Source organism: Vombatus ursinus, unplaced genomic scaffold, assembly GCF_900497805.2.
Source record: "Vombatus ursinus unplaced genomic scaffold, bare-nosed wombat genome assembly UNPS02014878.1, whole genome shotgun sequence".
Classification (NCBI taxonomy): Eukaryota; Metazoa; Chordata; class Mammalia; order Diprotodontia; family Vombatidae; genus Vombatus; species Vombatus ursinus.
The window spans coordinates 7957-30216 of NW_020954656.1; the positions used below are offsets into that span (position 1 = coordinate 7957).

A 22260-nucleotide genomic window follows, 5' to 3' on the forward strand; every position below is an offset into this window, starting at 1 on the left:
TTTCTGTACTTGTGAAGTAAATTTTTTTAAAAATTCAACTATAAAACTTGACATTTATCCCTATAAAATTTAATCTTATTGGATTATGCACATTATTTTAATTGGCATTTTAAAAATCCTAACTCTGGCATCCATTGTGTTAGCTATTCCTATCAGCTTCATGTTACATTTACAAATTTGATATGCGTGCCTCCTATAATAATAGCAATAATAAGAAATGCTATCGTAGGTAAACATTTCTATAGCTCTGATTATGTGCCATGCATAATGCCAAGCACTTTATAATTATTATCTCATTTAATCCTCACAACAACCCTGGAAGGTAGGTGCTATTAATAGCTCCATTTTACAGATGGGGAAACTGCAGCAAACAAAAGTTAAGCTACTTGTTCAGGGTCACACAGCTAGTAAGCGTTTTAGACGGTATTTGAACTCTGGTCTTACTGACTCCAGAGTGAGCACTCTATCTCCTGCACCACCACCAGCTGCCCCATTGATTTAAAATATTGACTAGGACCAAGGACATATCCCCAGGGTACTGCGCTTGAAACCTCTGCCAAAATGCTCTTTGGACCTGGTATTCAGCCAGTTCTGAATCCTTCTGACTATACTAGTACATTTCCATCTCATTTCTAAGAGTAGCATAACAAATTTTGCTAAAAACCAAACTATATTATGTTACTAGCATTTGCCTAATACATTTATCTATCAAAAAAAGGTAATGTGGTTAATTCAGTATGGTCTGTTCTCAATTAAGCCATGATAGATTTCAGGGATCTCTACTTCCCTTTCTAAATTCTCACCAACTATCCCCTTAATAACGTGTTCTAGAATTTTGCCTAAAATGGAAATCAAGCTTACTGACTTAGAATGTTTAAATTTCATTCTTTTTTTAAAAATTGGAATATTTGCTCTTCACCAGTCCAGCAACACTTTTTCCTCCATTATCTTTCAGAGATTGACATCAGTCCAGCAATTACCTTTGCTGTTTCTTTCAATAACCTAGGATACTTTTTCTCTCATCCTGGTGACTTGAAAACACTGAAGGTAACTAGATAGACACTATCTTCCCATACTTTACTTATCTTGAATTTCTGTACTCTGTTCATCATTTTTGTTCCATTCTTCATAGTCCAACAATTAGTCTACTTTGGGAGAGAGGGAAGAACAGAAATACAGTGAGAGCTGAGCAGGATGGCCTCCTCATCACTGTCAGCCATTATCATTATTACATCCAGCCCAAGTATCATATTCTTCTTCTGCTTAAAATACTTTAGTAGTTCCCTATCACCCTCTAAATAAAGTCCTAACTTCTTAGACTAACTCAAGGCCTTCTGCAGCCTGAAGACTCCCTGACCTTTTCAGCTTTACCTCATACTATTCCTCTCCATGTTTGCTGTGGTGAAGTCAGCTGTCACATTTGAATTTTTTATATAATCAAACACTTATATCTATCAAAGATGCCCAGTGCCATCATTCATGCATGTGCAGAGTTTTCCTATTTCTGTGCCTTTATTCATATCAATTCCTATGCCTGGAATCCCTTACTTCTCTCCCATCTCTTTCTATTGTACTTCTTATGTTTCATCATTTTCTAATATTGTACTGTTATTGTATGTTATATTTTATACAGCCTTTAGATTGTGAGTTCCATGTGGTCAGAGACCTTATTATCTTTACTTCTCCCCCATTGTCTAACTTCTTCCCTCTTTCCACTGCTCTCTTCCTTCTCTCTTCCCTCACTTTTAAACACCAACAGTATACATACAAAACACTGTTAAACACTCATTCTCCCTCATCCCATATATCCACTCAGTTGCTAAGTCTTGTGGATTCTACTTGCATCAGTTCTCCTCTCTGCACTCACATAGCCACCTCTCTAGATCAGATCTTCATCACCTCTGACCTGGGCTATTACAATAGCTGCCTAATATGTGGGAAAAGGATTAGATTTGCCCTTCTTGACCCCAGAAGCCAGAACCAGGAGAAAAGAAGTAAAGATGCAAAATTCTATGTCAGGGGAAAAAAAACACCTTTGAACATTTAGAGCTTTCCAAAGTGGAATGGAATGAACTGCCTCAAGAGGTGTTGGGTTCTCTTCCTTCGAAACCTTCAAGCAAATATTTGATGACCACTTCTCATGTATGTCATAGTGGAGATTCCTTTTGGGTATGGGTTGTACCTTATGGCTACTGAGGTACCTTCTAACTTAAATTCCATGATTCTGTAAAGTCTTTCTATCTGACACACTTAACAGACTCATATTGCTCAAGCTCAGGTCTAACACATCATTCTTTCACTCAGAAAAACACCAATTATTGTGTGACTCATTATCACCTAAAGGACCAATTAGATATCCACAAGAAGGGTCTAGTTAACCTTAACATCTAAATGAAGAAACATCACTTAATTAGAACATTGCTACTAAATGCAATAGGCAGTACTATCTCTACTACAGTAATCTTTGCTACCTGGATTCTGGGGTCCAGGATTTAGAGGTCTTGGGCTTCTTGTTGTTGTTGTTGTTGTTTTAATTCAATTCAATAAACATTTATTAAGCACCTACTCGAATAGAAATAACAAGTGAACAAATATTACCATACCATACCATAAAGGTTTAGACCTTTGATGCCTGAACACATTTTGTGAATTTATGTGGTGATTCAAATATGCTGCCTTTTATCATAGCTAATAAATATATTTCACCATTATAAAAAAGGGAAATTAAAGGAAAGAGCCAATTAGATTCTCATAAATTCTTTGAGATTAGAGACTGAGTCTTGCCCATACTTGAATCGCTCCATGCCTCAATAGCACCTAGCACAGTGCTTTGCCTATGGCTAGGTACTCAATAAATATTTGTTAAATTTTTTGAATGAATGATCTTTGGGAATCCCCTTCTGAACAGCAACACCCATTGGAAGAGCCAGTAGACTTTCTGTCATTAGAGAATAATCTTCCAAGTGATAGCTCTGTAAGGTAATGAACCTTGGCTTATACATCTTTGGAGGTAATCCCCACAGTGCCTAGCAGTGTGCCTTACATATCATAGGCCTAATAAACATTCATTGATTAAATGAGTGAATGACACAATAGTCAGTGAAATATTTGGGCCTGCTGATTTTTTTTCATACTTCTTTTCCAGTGGTTCAGAGTCAAATATTGAACCTATAAAGAGTGGCAATTAAGGATATTTGCCAATATTATCCAAATATTTAAACCACTCGACAAACCCAGACCACTATTTTTCAGGATTCATTTAGTAATAATCAGTTATTTTTATCATCAATGTCACCACATAGCACTTCATGCTTTTCAAAGCACTTTTTGAAGTCTCATTAGATTCTTCCATTAATACCCAGGGAGGGATAGGAAGAGAGACTTCTATATACAGAGTAACCTTTAACGATAAGTAAATAAGAGGGGGAAAGTATCTCCCTAAAAACAGAAAAAGAAAAACTTTGCATTTTGGAAAACTCTTGATCAAGTTTTACCCAAAGTAGTGTTAGACTGTTGCTTTTAGCATGCAGTAATGGCTAGGATAATGAATATATGGCTTCTAGTCATTAATATTTGTTTTTAATTAATATGATTGGCTTACAAAGACAAATAATATTCATCAACAGAATCCATCTTTAATATGTATCTGGTGCATGGGGTGAACAATAGACTGTTAAAGCATGGTGATAAAAAGAGTCAGGGTCAAATATTATTTGCGTGGACTTTTTAACTTGTAGTTTGCAGGCAAAATATATGCTTGCTGCTGTGGGCCTTTGAATTTCATTTTGTGCAAATGTTCATATTGTTTTATTTTCTTTCATTGTTTCCTTGCAGTGAAGGACATTCCTTGTCACCATCTGAATAGAGCACTGATTCTTGTCCAGCACATTCAGGGGAAGCTGAAGTTTTTTAAAGCATTTGTCTTTTCACTTCCCCATGAGCAAAACCAAATCCTGGAGAATAACCTGCAATTGCTTTTCTTATGAATATTAACTTTCTGTAACCAAAATTTATGTAAAGGCTTGCCTCTGAAATTTTTCTTCTTGGACACAAACTGCAAATATTAGTAGAAAGAAACGCCCAAGGAAGTTATATTGTGCAGGATTTAATTCTGAAATATCTGAATAAGCCTGTGTTTAAACCTGAAGTAAAAAACTTATTTTTATTTTAATTTCTAGGAAAAGCCTGACGGCAGCCCAGTATTTATTGCCTTCCGATCCTCTACAAGAAAAAATGTGCAATATGATGAAGTACCTGAATACAAAGACAGATTAAGCCTCTCGGAAAACTACACCTTATCCATCAGTCATGCGAGGATCAGTGATGAAAAGAGATTTGTGTGCATGCTAGTTACAGAGGACAATGTGTTCGAGGCCCCCACAGTGGTCAAGGTGTTCAGTAAGTAGTCTCTGGTGTAACTGTTGAATAGGATCAATAGCAATGACCAGAAAAATTTTGCTTAGGACAATGACTGAGTTGTCTGCCTTGTCTCTCTAACCAACCTCTGTGTGACAGACCTAGAAATCTTCATTCTGCTCATGTATATGGTTAGCATTGAATACAGGCAGCCTGAGAGTCAAACAGTAGAGTTATAGTGGGAAGCCAGGAAATGTTGTCTGTTGTTCTGCCTTGTAAATTTTCCATGTGATAAGAGATTTTACTTAATAATTAACTTGACCACTGTACTTGGAATTTGATAGACCTTACAAATAAAGGCCCGGCACATGTTGTTGTTTTTTGGGGGGGCGTGGTTTCAATTTTTTTTTACATTGAAAACTTAAAGTTTGTCCATGTGTTTCACTTCAGTTCACATATATATGTACATACACATGTATATGTATACTATATATATGCTATATATACTATACATACATACACTATATATATATAACATATACATATACATATACATACACATATATACATATATAGTGATTCTTACCCTGTTCAGGGGGGAATTCATCAGTTTTAGATGTTTAGAAATTAGAAAATTGCTTCTCTAGGCATGGAAGAGGAATAGCTTTGAACCTGATGATTGTGTGGGAGGGAGCAGGTAATTAAAATAAGAGGTAGGCAGGGGAAAGAAACTTGAAAAGAACAAAAAGTCAGAAAATTACAGTAGTCACAATCACAAAATTAGTTTGCCTAATGATAATATGTGGCTGGTGTTATGATGCGAATGGCCCTGACAAGGAAGTTACTGGAGAGGTCCTAATTAAAGCAATGCAGCTCCTCAAATGCAAGTAAAAACACCCCACCTCAATTACATCAAAGAGTTTCAGAAATTAGAGAACAAGGACTTCCAACATTACTGTACGGCGAACAGAGGCCTTTAAAAATTAAGTAATCAAACCTTCACTTAAGAACTTTGTTTTCTTGCATTCTGATACCAAAGCCACACCTAGAAATTATTATAAGAAGCAAAACACATAGCACTCTAACCTAAAATATGTATAGTAATAGTATGTGCAATTACGCAGGAATTTCCCTAGGTACTTGTATCAACTTCAAAGTATCTTCCTTAGGGTGGGATTCAAAGAATGCTTAAATAATCCAGGGAAACTTTTTTACTCTAGAAAGAGCCTCTAAAAATAAAGTCCATATTTCTATTGATTACCTTTCAGCTTTCAGGCCAAGAGTCCTGTCAAACAGTTTTATGAATCAAATAAATAAGTCTTCATCCGTCATAGTCTCCCCCATTTTGTGTCCCAAATGATATTAGCTACACATCCATTTGCCAATGGATGCCTTGCTCATAGTCAGGACCAGTGACTTAAGAATTACTATGCTGAAGACACTTGTGTGTGTCCCCTCTCCCCACACTTAAAAGCAACCACTTGGAATGAAGCAATAAAAACTATTATGATTATTGGTCCTAATATTATCAATATAAGCAGATGCAGAGGGTGAGCAATGGTAGAGACAAAGTTAAACTCACAGAAATGCAGTATCGTGACATTTTCATGTATAGAATATAAACTAAGTAGTTAGTATTTTGTTTTATGTCTTTGCTTTATTTTTAATATGGTGAAAGCATGTCAAGATAGTAAGAAGAGAAATGATGAACTAACCTGTATTTTTGGATTTGTAAGGATTGATTGAGATGCCATTTAGCTGTGGGGTTTTTGTTTGGGTTTTTGGGGGTTGGTTTTTTTTTTAGTCTGGGTAAAGGGATAGGAGGGTGATATAGAGCTACCCAGGGAAATTTCAGTTGGTCTGTTTCAGTAAAATCTGCAAGCTGCTTTAGAGCACAGAGGATTTCTATGATTGTGAAAACAAACTTCCCCCACCTCCCCTGAAGGTTGTTGAAAACAAAGTAACTCTCAGAAACAGAATCTGCATTCCAGGCTTTGGGCCAGGGAGAATTTAAATAGACAAAGTGACACACTCTTAGAAATGGTGTTTTTTATACAAGAAACCGTGAGACCCTCCATCCAAGTCTGACAGAATGAAGTGAACAACTCATGATAAAGACTATGTTTGAAAAAGCATATACAATCTTGACTTTTTTTAAAAAAAATGTATTTACTTTGGGTCATATTGGTAAAGCTAACAGCAGCTGTGACAAGGATGCTTTTATGTTACGCTGTGTCTATATTGTAGTTATCTAAGAGTAACCAGCTCCATCAATCAGCCCTCTGTTTCCCTCTGTTAAGTCACCTAGCAACACACATGGGGTAGCACACAGTTGAATATGGCTAATGAGAACCAATCACAGAGCAACCTATTAAAGCTTATCATACACATGGGCTTGAAGAAAACTTGTGTGTTCCAACTAGTGGCCAAGGCTAATAACTCTATAATGAGGGGTTCAGGTTTTGTTTTTGAATGTAACTTGCAAAGTGGAAAATCATACCAATAAATAGGCACAGATTCAAAAAAATGCATCTTTTTTTTTTAACCCATACCCACAGAATTTTAGTAACTGAAACTAATCAACATCAAAGAGTGGTTGTATTGAGCATAGACTTGGGGTAAATGAAATCATCCAGTAGAAAAGACAAAAAGAAGACAGTTTGCTTTTGAATTTGGAGTGGGAGACACATGCAAATATTCTGCCCTGAGATTATACAAAGAGCATAGAATTCAAATGTTGCCTCTGTGGAAGAGGCAGCTTGGTCTAATGAAAGGAACCTAGGAGACTTGAATTCTAGTCATCTATTTTATCTCCCTTATTTGTGATTGTGGGCAAGTCAGCTAACCTCCCAGAGGTCTAAAATACCTCATTTGTAAAATGCGGAAGGAGTTGTACTGAATTGTTTCAGGGTCTCTTCCAACAGTGAGATTCTATGACCCTTGATGAGAAAAAAAAAAAAGAATTCGCTTTGTATACCTACGGATATGAAGAGTGGTCCTTCATAAGGTAATGTTGGCTGCATTCCACAGGCAGTCCAGAGCCCTTCTATCATCATCTAATTTCTTTTTTTCAAGCTGATCTTAATATCCTTTCATAATTAGATTATGGTTGTCCACTCAAAGTATGGATAGCATTGTTATGTTTTAGATCCCCTAGTTAAGTTGGGGGCCCATCACTGTTTGGTCTTTTAATCTTTGTGATTTGTGAAGCAAATGAGACTACAATTTATCATGGTCTTCACTCTGCCCTTCCTTTGCAACAAATTCATATCTCATCATGATGATGTACCTGTGCTGTCACCAATAGCTGTGATTATTTCTCATCCTTGGGAGTTTTGTAAGAGGATAACATTCAGATGTGGCTAGGTGACACAGTAGGGGGCCAGATTTAGGAAGACTTGAGTTCAAATCCAGACCCAGACATTCCTAGCAGTATGATCTCAGGCAAATCACTTAAATTATGTTTGCCTCATTTTTTCACCTGTAAGAAAGGGACAATAATAGCGCCTAGTTTGCAGGGTTGCTGTGAAGAACAAATGAGATATTTGTAATGTGCTTAGCATAGTGCCTGGTACGTAGTAGTTGCTATGTTAAAGCTAGTTATTATTATTATTAAGTTTTGAAAGATGCTGAAATGCAAATTTTACAGTAGCCTGTATGTCTGCCCCTTCTCCTCTTCACCCTTTCCCCTGACATGTACTTACATTATGAACTTACTGGGTTGAACTACCTTGGAACATGACTTTTTAAATATTCTTTTTCAATTATCAAACACGTATTTCTTCTCCTTTCAACCCTCTGCTTCCCATTAAAAGCAAAAACAAAATTCTTGTTAAACATATGTACATGAATGGTCAAGCAAAACAAATTCCCACATTGGCTATGTCCCAAAATATATGAACTGATGCAGAATGAAGTAAAGAGACAGGAAATAGCAACGCCATTGTCAAAACAAGCAATTTAGAAAGACTTAAGAACTCTGATCAATATGAGGACCAACCATAATTCCAGATTACTGGTGTTGAAGAATATAATTTTTTCAAATCAACATTGGTAAATGTGAGTGAGACAAAGATAATTTTGCATTAAGTGTTTCATCCTCCTTCCAACAAAATCCTACTGTGCTGCTTCATTATGCCAACACAGTGCAAATCTGGCAGGTCCTACAATGAGCTGGAAAAAATTCAAGAATGGTCCTCAGTCTATTGTCTGACAACCAACACATGGAGTTTTTTTAAAACTTGGCAAGTTGGTTGGTTATTGCCCTGTGTTCTCAAAGAGGACCAAAATGACATCACTATGTTGAGGTCAAGGTACAGTGTGTCCAACTGTGGCTGATCAGACCAATATGAGCTTGGAAGACTCTACCACAGATTGGGCACAAATAGTCCAACATTTGGAGTGGAGATGTCTCTGAATTTGCACATCTCACATTTCTTTTGAGCTACTGCAATTCTGCTTTGGTCATAGAGCACAGTGCCTTCTTTGATATGAGCATGCATACTGAGTGGTCCTGTGCCAGCGTCAACCATGTCATACAATTAATTCCAAAGTTCTTTACAGAGGCCTTGGGAGGTCTTATATTGCTTCTTCTGACCTCCATGTGAGTGTTTGCCTTGTATGAGTTCTTAGGCAAATAGTTTTTAGGCAAACCTCTACTAAGGTATGTAGTGTCTTAGTACTAAGGTATGAAGAGGTATTGGTCTCTATTGGTGAAGAAAATGCCAACATTGATGAAATCATGGATATTTTGAAACATTTAAAGCTTCACCATTATTTGGCCATGATAAATCTCAAAATGAGAATAAGGGTGAAAGATATAGGGTTCCAACTTCCACAGCCCTTCACAGGTGGTTCCTGAAAAGGTGAGATGGTGCACTAGATCTAACAAGGGAAACCAGAGCCCCTCCATACTCAAAACTCTTTTAATCAATGTTCCTTGTGACATGGTTCAGGTGGGCCTTAAGTCTGAAAAGATTGCCTCTGTCACAACTACCTCTATGTATGGCAAAGTGTTGAGTAAATGGGAGGCCGTACCCTCAGAAATTGGGACCAGATAGCTTTCTGTGTTGGGAGGCTGTTTGTAAAGGGTAAAGGATGAAAGTGACCCCATATTGACATATAACAACCTTGTACCTTGGCCTTGAATGTTTCTTGTTAACCTCCCTATCAAGTATTGTGGTGGGACTGATCAGCAAGACGAAAAGAACAAATAGCCAACAGTCGATTTCTTCTGTACTAAAAAATTTTCTAAAGTAGTTCATTGATGTTGAAAAAAAGAAAAAAACTAATGCTAAGGATTTTATCATATAATGAAAGTTTTGGCACCATGGGACAGTCAAGGAGAAAGGAGAGATCATATGTTATAATCAATAACCAATTTCTCATCCCTAAATAGGGAGGCAATTTGATTTGAGGACTCAATTTGGAATTAGAAGAGTTGTGTTTAAATCCCAAATCTGCTATTTATTTATTTATCAAAGGAGAGAATATGTGTAAAACATGTTCCAAAATTTGAAGTTCCATATAATTGTTAGCTATTAGATTTTATTACTCTAATTCTAGGAAAGATATTCAGCCTCAGTAGCTCAGATTCTGAATCTAAAAAGTGAGAGGTTTGAGATAGTTTCTAACGGAATGTTCAGTTCTCCATCAAATAGGATGACATATAAATTACCTAGGACATCTAGGTGGCAAAGTGGATAGAGTGATGGGCCTGGAGTCAGGAAGACTCATCTTCATGAGTTCAAATCCTGCCTCAGACACTAACCTGTTGTGTGACCCTGGGCAAGCCACTTAGCCCTGTTTGTCTTAGGAAAATGGCAAACCACTCCTGTATCTTTGTTGAGAAAACCCCAAATAGGGTCACAAAGAGTCAGGTGTGGCTGAACGATAACAACAACAACAACAACAACAACATAAATGACCTAATCATTCCTTGACAAGTTCATCTCTCTTTAAGTGGGTAAGTGGATCAATTTCTCTCCAAGCACTCCCCCTTCTCAACTTCAGTCTTATGGCTCTGTCTTTAGGCTTATGGCCTAAACTGGTCTGAACTTTGTAGATAGTAAAAAGGCAGGGAAAAGAGATTATTCTGATGATAATAATAACCACTAGCATTGATGCAGTGCTTTAAGGTTTGCAAACTGCCTTACAAAGATTATCTTATTTTAACCCTCACAGCAGCCCAGAAGGGAGGTGTCATTGTTGTCCCCCTTTTTTACAGATGAGGAACCTGAGATTTGCAGAGGTTAAGTGATAACTTGCCCAGTATCACACATAGCTAGTAAATGTCTGAGTCTGCATTTGAGCTCAAGTCTTAGTGACTCCAGGTCCAGAGTTCTATCCACTGACCTTTCAAAATATATTAATAGGTGGTGAACATCAAGTGTATCTTAGCTTTAATTATTTATGAGTACATGGAATAGGACGCCCACAAATGTTCTACAGTGTATTTGGCAAAAATCATTTGAGTCATAGCATAATAAACCCTCAGTGTAGCCTATGGATATTAAATCTTTGCTCAGGAGTAAAGCAAGACTGCCAGCTCTTTCTTTCTGTTTCTTTTCCCTCCTTTCTTTTAAAGTGTAATAGGTTAAAAATGAATATTCTGAAAATTCAGAAAGTTTTTCTGTACTTTAATTATAAACCTTTGCAGTGTGTGGTAATGAGGCTCTAAGCCCCTCCAATAAAGGAAAAAAATGTCAGCAAGGAGACAAAAAAAAATGATCTAAAACTAGATTCTACCTATTGATATGGAGTTAGTTCCAGAATGGCTTTAGACACACTTGTTTATAAGTATCCAGAGGCAAAATTTGACTATAATTAGTATCATTTAGTTAAATGACTTTAATAATATAAATAACTTTATGGCACCATTTTCCCTATAAATTGTACATACATGTGAATTCTTAAAACATTAAAATATAATTTACATATTGTTTCTTAAACACTTCTGAATTGATATGCAATTCTGCTAATATGGCATATGTCTTTCTTTATAGCCCTTCAGCTAATAGCCATAGATATGAAAGAAAATTACAGAAAAATAATTTTAAGCAATGCAGAGATTTTGAAACAAAATTAAAAGGGGATATGTAGCTCAAAGAAACAAATATCATTTCCTTAATAATGTGAATCTCCCTTACAAATAAATAGAGGCCCCTAAGCACAAATATGACATCCCAAACTGCTCATTTTGGGGATGGGAAAGAGATGGGACTACTATTAAATTTGCCTGAAATTTAATTTCATTCAGACAGGAAGGATGTTTTTAAAACTATCGCCTACATATCAAAATATACTAAACTTATCCATACATTATAGCATACTGACTGGTTATATCTGATCATATGCACAATAACACCATAAATCACTGTTTTGAGAACAGAGTGAATGTACATTTTGTGTAAAAGAAAGTAAATATGTACCCATGTGTTTCTGCACTAAATTTATCATTGAATTTGGTGCCAAGGAAAACAGTACCCTTCAAAGAGCCTACCCATTATCTTTTTGAATTATATATTATCTTTTAATTTTTCATAGTTATCCATACATTCAGTTACACTAAATGCCAAAAGTGGGACCAAAAAAGTTAGCTCCTTTTTCCCTATGTTTATTTGCATTTTCAGAGGCAATATGGCATACTGGATAGAAGCTAACCTCAAGGCCACAAAGACCTGAGTTCAAGTGTTGCTATACTAACTTTGTGTGATGCTGCTTAAATAACTCAACCTGTCAATATCCTATGCAACTCTCCAAGACTCTAAGTGGCAGAGAAGATGCCAACTTATTTTGGTAGAAGGAATTGCTTTACCTGAGAGTCCTCATAGAAAATCAAATTACGAGTTCAAATGGACCTTAAAGATAACCTATTCTGACCCTCTCATTTTACAGATAAAGAAACAGAACAAGAGTAGAGAATGTCTTGCTCAAAATTATATGAGTATAAAGAGCCACAATTTAATCTTAGTTCTCCTGACTCCTATTATATTTCTTTTTCCACTTAATAGACTTACATCTAGTAAGTTTGGCTATCCAGAAACCTGAGGGAATGAGTCTTTTGAATATGCACCTTTTCTAGATAGTTAAGCTTATCCCTTTAAGCACCACATCATTGTTCATATTAGCCATCTGAGACAAAAATCTTTCTCAAAATGTATTATGCACTTTCATACCTTTTAAGAAAAGAGTCCAGTGAGCACAATGTAACCTTTTCCTGATAACTCTGTCATCATTATGAACATCAATTATTAAACCATGCTATCTAAGCAAGGAGATATGACTAGATAGCAATTCATTTCAAAAAGACCTGAGGGTTCTAGTGGACCTCTTGCTCAAAATGAGTCTGTAGCAGGATATGTTATCCAATAAATTCAGGTGATTGATTATAGGCTGTGTTTAGAGAGGCAAGGTGTCCCCAAATAGGTAATGATCCTATCCTTGTCACACTACATCTGGAGTATTACGTTCATTTCCAAGTGTCATATTTTAGGAACGAGCAGTTAAGATAATGAAGGTTCGCAAGATCGTGCTATATCTCCATATAGCTATACAGAAGGAAATTGGACTCTCTAGTCCTAAAAGGGAATGCCCTGATGGGACATGATAGCTTGCTTCAAGTATTGGAAATATTGTCATGGAGAAGAGGGACTAGCTTTGTTCTTGGGGGGTCTCAGAGGGCAGAATTAGGAACAATGCCCAGTGCAGGGAAGTTGCAGAGAATTAGATTTACTGTCAAACCTTTAGAGCTGTATAGAAACGAAACAGGCTGATTCATCTAAAATCTTAAAAAAAAAGACCCCATGACCACTCTGGAGGCATGCTATAATGGGGATTTCCCAATGACTCCCTATTGCCTCAGGTAGAAATTCTTCTTTTAAGCTATCAAGCTCTTCATAACCAGGCCCCTTCTGAACTTTCCAAGCTTCTTATTCTCTGTTGTACTCTCTACGGTCCAGCTCTCCCTCTCCCATCCCTGTGCATCAGTGCCAGCTGTCCCTTGTGCCTAGAATGCTCTCCCTCCTCAATTTTACCTCCTAGTTTTTGTAGTTTGCTCAAGATTCATCTCGAATCTCTCCTTCTGCTGGAACCTCTTCCTGGTTCATCATCATCTGTACTACAAGCACCTTCCCTCTGAGATTAATGTGTTTGTATTTCATTATTTGCATGTTCTCTCTTCACCCCCCCCCCATTAGAATGGGAGATCCTTGAAGACAGGGACTACATTTTTACCTTTTTGGGGGGGGTGGCAGGGAGGTTATTCCCAGCACTTAGCACAGTGCTGGAAAATGTAAATCCTTACTAAATGCTTGTTGACTGACTCTTTATTCTGAAGTCTCCTCCAGTTCTAAGATTCTACAATTATGATTCTATATTACAGAAATGACCTTGGGAGCTAATGAGATGGGTATAAGACATTTCTCGTACCCTAAGTGGTCCTGGAATGGGGTGTTTTTCATATGTTTGTGCCTCCTCTCCTCTAATTCCTCCTGTGACAGAAAGCCTGCCTAAAATAACACTTCCCACCTTGCATTTTTGCTGCTTTTATCCATGATGGTCTTAGGAACTCTATAATTAAATGCATAGTTTCCTAGTGAGAGAGAGCCCTTAGGGATTTTGCTATTAGTGCACTACAGGAGTCTTGGAGTATGAACCTTGTAACTACTGTGTTATGAGTGCGCAGGAACTGTTTTTGCTTCCTTCTTACTTCTTGGCCAAAATAGGCAAGTTCCAGTTTGGTGAAGTGTCAGTGGGTATCCTAAAGTCACTTTAATTCTGTTGGATGAACAGGATTAAAGGGATTTCACATAGCAGACAAGAAGGCCTTAGAGAATATAACTTCGTGACTCGTGTTAAAATAAATACAGAATAATTTCATACTAATATTCATGGAAACGAATAGCAGATATGTAATCATGATGACCAATACTGACCTCACCAAAGAGATAAGAAAATTCCTCTCCTTCCCTTCTTTGCAAATGTGGGGAACCATGGGTATGGATCATTGCATACACTGTTAAACGTGGTCGATATGTTTTTCTTTTTCTTTTTTTTTTGTTATTTCTTACAAGAAATAGTTCATTGGAAGGTACTAGAGCAATGTATTTGGAGATGAAAGCTATGTAAAGTCAAAAGATATTGTAGTGGGGGTGGGGATTAGGAACTCACAACCTGCACTTTGGTCCTGCACTCTGTTCAAGCCACTCCATTAAAAACCACAACTTCTGGAAAACTAACACACGTCTTGGATTCACTTTATGGTGGTGATCATCTTCTCTCAGAAGTTTTTGGTTTTATTTTTCAGTCTGTCGGACAATCAATAAACATGTATTAAGTGACTGCTATGTGCCAGGTACTGTGCTAAGCACTGGGGATCCAAAGAAAAGTAAAAGGCAAACCTTGCTTTCAAGGAGCTCATAGTCTAATTGGGGAGACATGTAAACAGAGATGTACAAACAAGATAGATACGGGAGAAATTGTAAATAATCAACAGATAAAAAGCACTTGAATAAAGGAGGATCCGAAAAATCTTCCTGTAGTAGGTGAGATTTTAGCTGGGACTTGATGGAAACCAGGAGGAAGAACATTCCAGCCAATGGAAATGCTAGAAAGGGTAGGGAGGTGAGAGGGGCAGGTTATGAAGGGCTTTGCACACCAAACAGAAGAATTTGTATTTGATCTTGGAAATGATAGGGAGCCAATGCACAGAATTGACTAGGTGGGGTGACGTGCTCAGACCTATACATTAGAAAGATCACTTTAACAACTGAATGGAGGATGGACTAGAGTGGGAACTAGAGTGCAGCAGGAAGACTAACCAGCAGGCTATTTCAATAGTCCAGGCGTCCTCCTGGGTAACCAGCAAGAGGATCCAGGAGACTTCTAACCTCTAGAGCTCGAGAGATTGCCACCAGTATCTTGGTTCAATCACCATTGCCCTGGGAAAGAAACACAAATTTGAGTTCCTTTATCAGCCTTGTCTAGACAATACATACTCTCCCTGCCATGTGGGAATAGCTGTCATGGCTTTGGGGATGGGGATAAGGAATGGGAAATCTCCTCCTCCCTTGAAGAAAGTCCAAGGGAGAGCAGATGGAGTCCCAAGCATCATGTACAGAAGAGAGGAAGAAGAGAATGGAAATTGTCTTTCACTTTAAAAAACTACCAAGTGAAAATCTACCGATGCACTGGCCTCTTCTTTGACATAGCCCTTCCCCCTAATTAATGGGGTTGGGGTGGGGAGACAAAGGGACCACCAAGAAGCCTCGGTTTGTGCTTACTCTGTATTGAGGCCAAAGTAGATGTCTGGCCAGAAGACCAGGGCACAGACTCTGCACCCTTCAGGCTTCTTGAAGGCAAGACTCATCTTACTTGTATTTGTACCCCTAGCATTTAGCACAGTGCCTGGCACATAGTAAGCACTTAATAAATACCCTATCTATTTATCCCAACGCCCTCACTATATACTGATGAGAACTAAGACTTAGAGAAGTTAAGGGATGTGATATTTGGTGGCAGAGCAGAGTTTTGAACTCTGAGCTTTGAACTCTTGCTTCTTTGTCCTGTGGCCCTTTCGTTGCATCGTAATAGCTCAAAGATAGACCAGGTGTGAGTGTTTTAATTCAGTGCTTTGCCAGTTCTGGATGTGGTGCAGGAGACGTTCCCAATAACTTCACACTTCAGTTTTGTCATTTGTACTATTACAGTGATAGCGCTAATTCATCATGTTATAATGAGCCTGATGCTCATGATAGGAAGAGGGACAGGTGGCCATTTGGAGGTACACTGGCTCTTTCAAACCACTAGGGTGCCATTTAGTCCTTTGACTGCAGTCTTCACTGTTAGAATCATCAGCGGGGTTGGTAAAATGCCTAGGAAGCTGTAAGAAAAATAATGCTTTCTAAATAGAGAGATCATATTCAAAAGAGTTCCAGGTATTTAAAATAACATTTAAAATAAATAATGCAAAGGTTTGGTGTGTGGTGGATTTTTTCTCATATGTAGCTAGACCAATTTACCAAATTGCAATCTTTGTGATGATTCTGTTCTTTAATCGGTCACTTGTTTTCTAGCTTTGGGGAAATACATTATTTGATATAAGGCAAAATAGAGGTCCTGTCTTTTCCACACAGATTTTATTTTTTTCCCTTTAATTTCAGAGCAACCATTGAAACCTGAAATTGTAAATAAAGCACAATTCTTGGAAACGGAACAGCTGAAAAAGGTAAAGCACACATTTCTTGCTTAACTAACTGCCTTAATTTCATCTAGTCTGAAGGGACTGATAATACCTACATAAGGATCCAAATTTGGTTCATTTGGAGCAGGCAGGGGACCAGTAGTTTAAGACTTTGTGCAGGAGAGGAGACAAGGGTAATTCATCTCTCCTGTAAAATGCCTCTAGTCTGCTGCTAGAAAATACATCAATGAGAGCCAAAATAACCATTTCCAAATATTGTGTATGGGTGGATCATTTTGGCTCGAAACTGTCTGATTACATTCTACTCCTTTTCTTCTCACTAGTATAACTAAACATTTCTTTGTCAAAAGAAAAAAGTCTTAGGTTTTATTGAATAATGCCATGTCATACTGTATGGTGAATATCATGTTTGTTCTAAAATAATTTTTAACACAAATGTAGAAGAGTCACCAAGCAGCTTTACTGTTCACTGGGCAGGTAGAATAATTGTGCTTGGATGAAAGGACATTAGTAAATAACATGAGGATGGACAGGTCACCTCCATTTCCATTTTTATAATAGTCGCATTGGGCCACTAAATTGTGCTTAAATAAAGCAGTTAGACTTAGGTGTTAACATCACCTTCTGTTTTGCAGTTGGGTGATTGTGTTTCGAAAGACAGTTATCCAGATGTCAACATTACATGGTACAGGAATGGAAGGACTTTGGACCCATCAGAAGGTGAGTCTGAGTTTGTACTGGATATGCAATCTTGATTCTAAATATTTTGCTAAATTTTGATCTACAACAATGGGCCTAGTCGCTTTAAGTATCCATTAATTTTTTTCCCCAAATGCTGATTTAGTGCTGCTGCAAAAGAGAAGTAAGGAAAATTACTTCTGTCTGTGACATGTTCTCATAGTTAATTAAAGTGTGTGGGAGACAGGACTGTAGGATTCTATTTCTGCTTACACCATTGTTTTACTCTGTAACACTAAAAAGGTATCTGCCTTGCTACATGTCAGTCTCCCTGCCTGTACAGTACCTACAGTAGGACTAAGACACCTTTCAAATGTTTTGTGAGTTTAAGTACTTTGAATCCAGGTAAAAGATCCTATGAGTAGTATTCCTTCTTTCTTTTAGGTGTGATCACAACTTTGCAAAGACAAGTGGATCCCGCAACTCAACTCTCCACTGTAACTTCCTCTCTAGTGTACAAGACAACAAAAAATGATATAAAGATACCGTTCACATGTTCTGTGACATATTATGGTCCATCTGGCCAAAAAACAATTCATTCCGATCAAGCATTCTTTGATATTTACTGTAAGTTACTCATTTTTTTTTTCATTTTGTGGTTGTTCAGTCATTTCAGTTGTGTCTGACTCTTCATGACCCTATTTGGAGTTTTCTTGGCAAAGATACTGGAGCACTTTGACATTTCCTTCTCCAGTTCATTTTACAGTTGAGGAAACTGAGGCAAACAGGGTTAAATGACTTGCCCAGGGTCACACAGCTAGTCAGTGTCTGAGGCCAGATTTCAACTCAGGAAGATGAGTCTCCCGACTCTGGGCCTGGCACTCTATCCATTGTACCACCTAACTTCCCTTATTTTTTTTCGTATATCCAGCAAATAACTTTATCTATATCAATTAACAAACATGTTTTCCTATTTTCTAAAGCAAACAACTAAAGATTTTGAATCAGAAGACATAGACTCAAAACCTAGCTCTGATATTTACTGTTAGAATTCATGATCCTAAGCTATCTTAAAATGAAATAAAAATTGCTAACACGTTTAGAATGCTCTACATTCTGTTTTTACTAATTTCACTTGAGCTAACAGTTAGAATTATAGAATAATCTAACTAGAAAGGTTCCTAGATATCATCTAGTCTTACCCCTAGAATCTACAAGTGCATTCTACAAGTATTTAATTAATATTTCTTTAACTGTTTGGCCAAGGAGGCTAGAACTAGAAACAATTTAGGGAAGTCTGATGGTGTAAACTTAGATTTCATGCAAAGAAACCCGTCCTAACAGTAGGAGCTATCCACAAGTAGAATGAGCTGCCTTGAGGGGTAATGGGTTTCCTTTCACTGGAGGTCTTCCAGGTAAAGGTTGAATGGCAGCTTGTAAGGTGTATTGTTAGGTAATGTTGGTTAAAGGCATACATTGGACTAGATGACCTCTAAAGTCCCAACTGTGATTCCATGAATCTTTGAGTGGAGTCAAGTTCTGTATCTTCGTTTTGCAAAGGGATAAGCACTCAGACAGGACTTGCCCCTGATTGTGTAGCTAGCTGGAATTTCTAACTATCAACTCTGTGTGCTTTCTACTTGCTTACTATACAATTCAATATTAGAAGTAGAGAGAATTTCAGGGCAAAAGATACTTTAGTGATTTTTCTTCAACTAAGAAGTACGGCAAGTTCTCTGAAGTGAAAATTTACTTGAAATTCCAATAACAGTGTGGTATGTTTCAAGAGGGACTATCAGTCTAGTACCTATCTTTCATGAATGGTGAAATGCCAGTGGGGTCAAGGGAAAATTCCAAATCACCTATATTTTTTTTCTGTGTTATAAAATAGAAAGTGGTTTGAGTTTACACCAGGAAAATTTGAAAGTATAATGCTTTTCAAGAGAAAAAAACAAACGGTCCCATAGCCTTTAAACTAGCCAAATAGAAAACTGTTGGGCCAACAAATTCAAATCGTTGCCTTTTATTTAGAAAGTAGTATTGTTCTTCTGAAGTAAATTTATTTTAGTTGCCTAATTAATGGTAGAAAACAAGAACAACTTCTCCCAAGCTGTTTACGTGGTAACTAGCTTTGCTGATACCACTGAGAGTGCAAAGTGGTAGAAGTTGTCAAAGTTGTTTATATAAATTGAAAAGGGAAAAAAGAGGGCTGTAGATATGAAAGGCAGTGAATTAAATGTAGTAGGGAATGCTGGGAAGAGAATGGGGAAAGCATGAAACTGTTTGGAAGTTATGAGGCATCATCATGGCTAATTCAATACTTTGAATGTTTTTGAGAAAGGCAATGAGTAATCACTGTAGACAAAAAAGAAGAATAAGACAGAGTCCTTACCTTCAGAGAGCATATAGCATAGCCATATAGGCCATAGGAGTGAAAAAGATAAACAGCAACCTAAAGGCCAATGCCTAAGTGCCTTGAGTAAATCAGTTTGGCAGAAACATGGTTCACATAGGATAATATTAAGATATATCAAGGAGATGGAGGTTGTACTAGATACTACAAAGTTTGGACTTGACTCTATATGTCATAGTTATCCATTTAATGGGGAATGAAACATTCAGAAAGAAGCATTATAGGAAAATTAATCTGGTAGTGGTATATGGAATGGATTGGAGGACAGACAAACAACAATGTAGGATCAATCTTATGAGACCTGGACTAGGATTATAATAGTGGGAGTGGGGGTTTAAATCCCAACAATGCTGCTTTCTACTTGTGTGACCTTGAGGAAACCGTTGAACCTTTTCCCGGGCCTCTGTTTTCTTACCTGTAGAATGAGGTTAGGTTAGATCATGTCTAAGGTCCCTTCCAGCTCTAAATCTGTAATCCTAATGTCATTATGGAAAAAAAAAATTTACAGGACTTGATTCCTGACTGGGTGGGGGAGGTAAGCTGAAAATTTCAGGTCTAGGTACTGCATTTAAGTATTGAAAAGCTGGAAAGAAGGTCCAGAAGAGAGCTAGCAGCATAGTGCAGTCACTATGTCATACAACAAATATATATCATACAACAATACAACAAAAAAAAAATATCATACAACTATTCATTGAAGGAACTAAAGCCTGGAGAAGACTTGGGCACTCATGCTTGCTATCAGAGCATTTAACTTTTTAACTTTTTTTTTTTAATTTTTAGGCAATTGGGGTTAAGTGACTTGCCCAGGGTCACACAGCTATTAAGTGTTAAGTGTTTGGTCTGAGGCCGGATTTGAACTCAGATCTTCCTGACTTCAGGGCCGGTGCCCTATCCACTGCGCCACCTAGCTGCCCCTCATTTAAAGCATTCTTATATGAAGAGATTACAATTGTTTTGCTTGATCCCAGAGTGGATGGATGGAAGTGGCAGAGAGACGGATCAATATAAGATCAATAGAATTCCTACACAGTAAAAGCTATCCAAAATGGAATTATCTCTCTCATTAGATGATGAGTATTCCGTTACTAGTGACCTTTAACACTAGAAAGGACCAGGAACATCAGTTGACAGAATCCTTCCAGATACTCTTAACTGCTGGTCCTTCTAGAGCCTGGGTAATGAATTAGTTGTCAAGAAAGTTGTAGAAATGTCTGAATGGGTATAGGTTAGACTAGATGATTCCTGACACCCTCTCCTTCTTTGAGATTCTGTGATTTCATGAGTCAAATATAATGATAATTCTGATACTCTCAGAAGTATTTAACACTTTATTTTTTTTTACTAGATCTGTGATTTTATCAGTATAAGGATTTTTTTTTAGTGAAGAACTTACTTTACCAATGCAGATTGACCTTCTCTGTAGCTTTTGAGATTATTATTGGACACTGAGGGGTTAAGTGATTTGCCCAAGGTCCTATAGCTAGTAGGTATCAACTGCGGAGCTTGACCCTCATACCTTTCTGAGTCCAAAGCTTTCTGTCAATCCAATCTCCTGCACTGCTACTCTACAGTGTCTGAAGGTTTTCAAAGCTTTTTATACACACTTCGTCGTTTAATTCTCACAGCATCTCTAGGATATGTTACTACCAGCATTATTGTCCTTATGTTAACCGATGAGGAAGCTGAATCTCGGGGAGCTTTAGTGACCTAATGAATAGGAGAACAATGTTGGCAATGACGGGATCAGAAGAATCAAGAAGGGGCTGTCATTTTGAGAAAGCCGATTAGTTTCATTTTAGTCACGTTGAGTTCTCTCCAGAAAGCTCCTGTTAAACTGCCAATTTGTTGCCTTGGAGTGGAGTAATGTATTGCCCCCATTATCCCAGGTTGGTTTATCAGTTTCCTACTGAAGAGCAGGGCTGTGAACAAGAGAACATGAGAGGTAAGGGCCAATCAAGGACTGGAAATTATTTGAAATGCCAAGTGTACTTGGGAGGGTGGGCTCCTATTGGAGTGACAGGATATAGAGGGTGGCATGTCTAAGGCAACAACGGTGCAACAGGAGTCAGTGGATGGAGAAAGTGTAGTTGAATGGGTATGGAAGGGAAGAAAATAGTGTCAAAAACAAATTTTATGCACTTCACAATCTTTAGCCTGGAGGCTATCATTGGTGAATCAGGGAAAAGACTAGCTTCATTCCCTTCCTAGCCCTATTCTTGACATCCTCTAGACTTCAAAACCTTGCCTCCCCTCTACTTCATCCCCAGCACTCTACTCTATTTTTTCAGTTTTCTTTTGGCTGAAGGCTTCCACCCTTAGAATGTAAGCTCCTTAAGGGCAGAGGCTCTTTCCTCCCTTCACTCCTTCCTTCCTTCTTTCATTTTTCTTCTTTCTTTCCTTTCAATTGATTCAAGTGATGATGATGATGATAAAGAAGATTTACATAGTGGTTTAAGATTTTTTAATTAATTTATTTTGAACTATCAACAATCACTTCCATAAGCTTGTGAGTTTAAATTTTTTCTCCCCCTCCCTCCCTACCTCCTGCCCCAAGATGGCACACAATCTGATATGGGCTATACATATACATTCCTATTAAACATATTTT

At 37.6% G+C, this 22260-nt stretch overlaps 1 protein-coding gene across 1 annotated transcript in view; it reads left to right on the top strand.

The window, feature by feature from the left end:
• LOC114028337 (CD166 antigen) overlaps positions 1–22260 on the top strand; it is a gene marked incomplete at its 5' end in the record, with an annotated part of 55653 nt that overhangs the window by 3408 nt on the left and 29985 nt on the right. Inside the window, 4 exons of the mRNA XM_027842589.1 lie at positions 4179–4398; positions 16518–16582; positions 17194–17278; positions 17681–17863. Coding sequence (XP_027698390.1) covers positions 4179–4398; positions 16518–16582; positions 17194–17278; positions 17681–17863 — 553 coding nt within the window. The remainder of the gene's footprint in view (positions 1–4178; positions 4399–16517; positions 16583–17193; positions 17279–17680; positions 17864–22260) is intronic.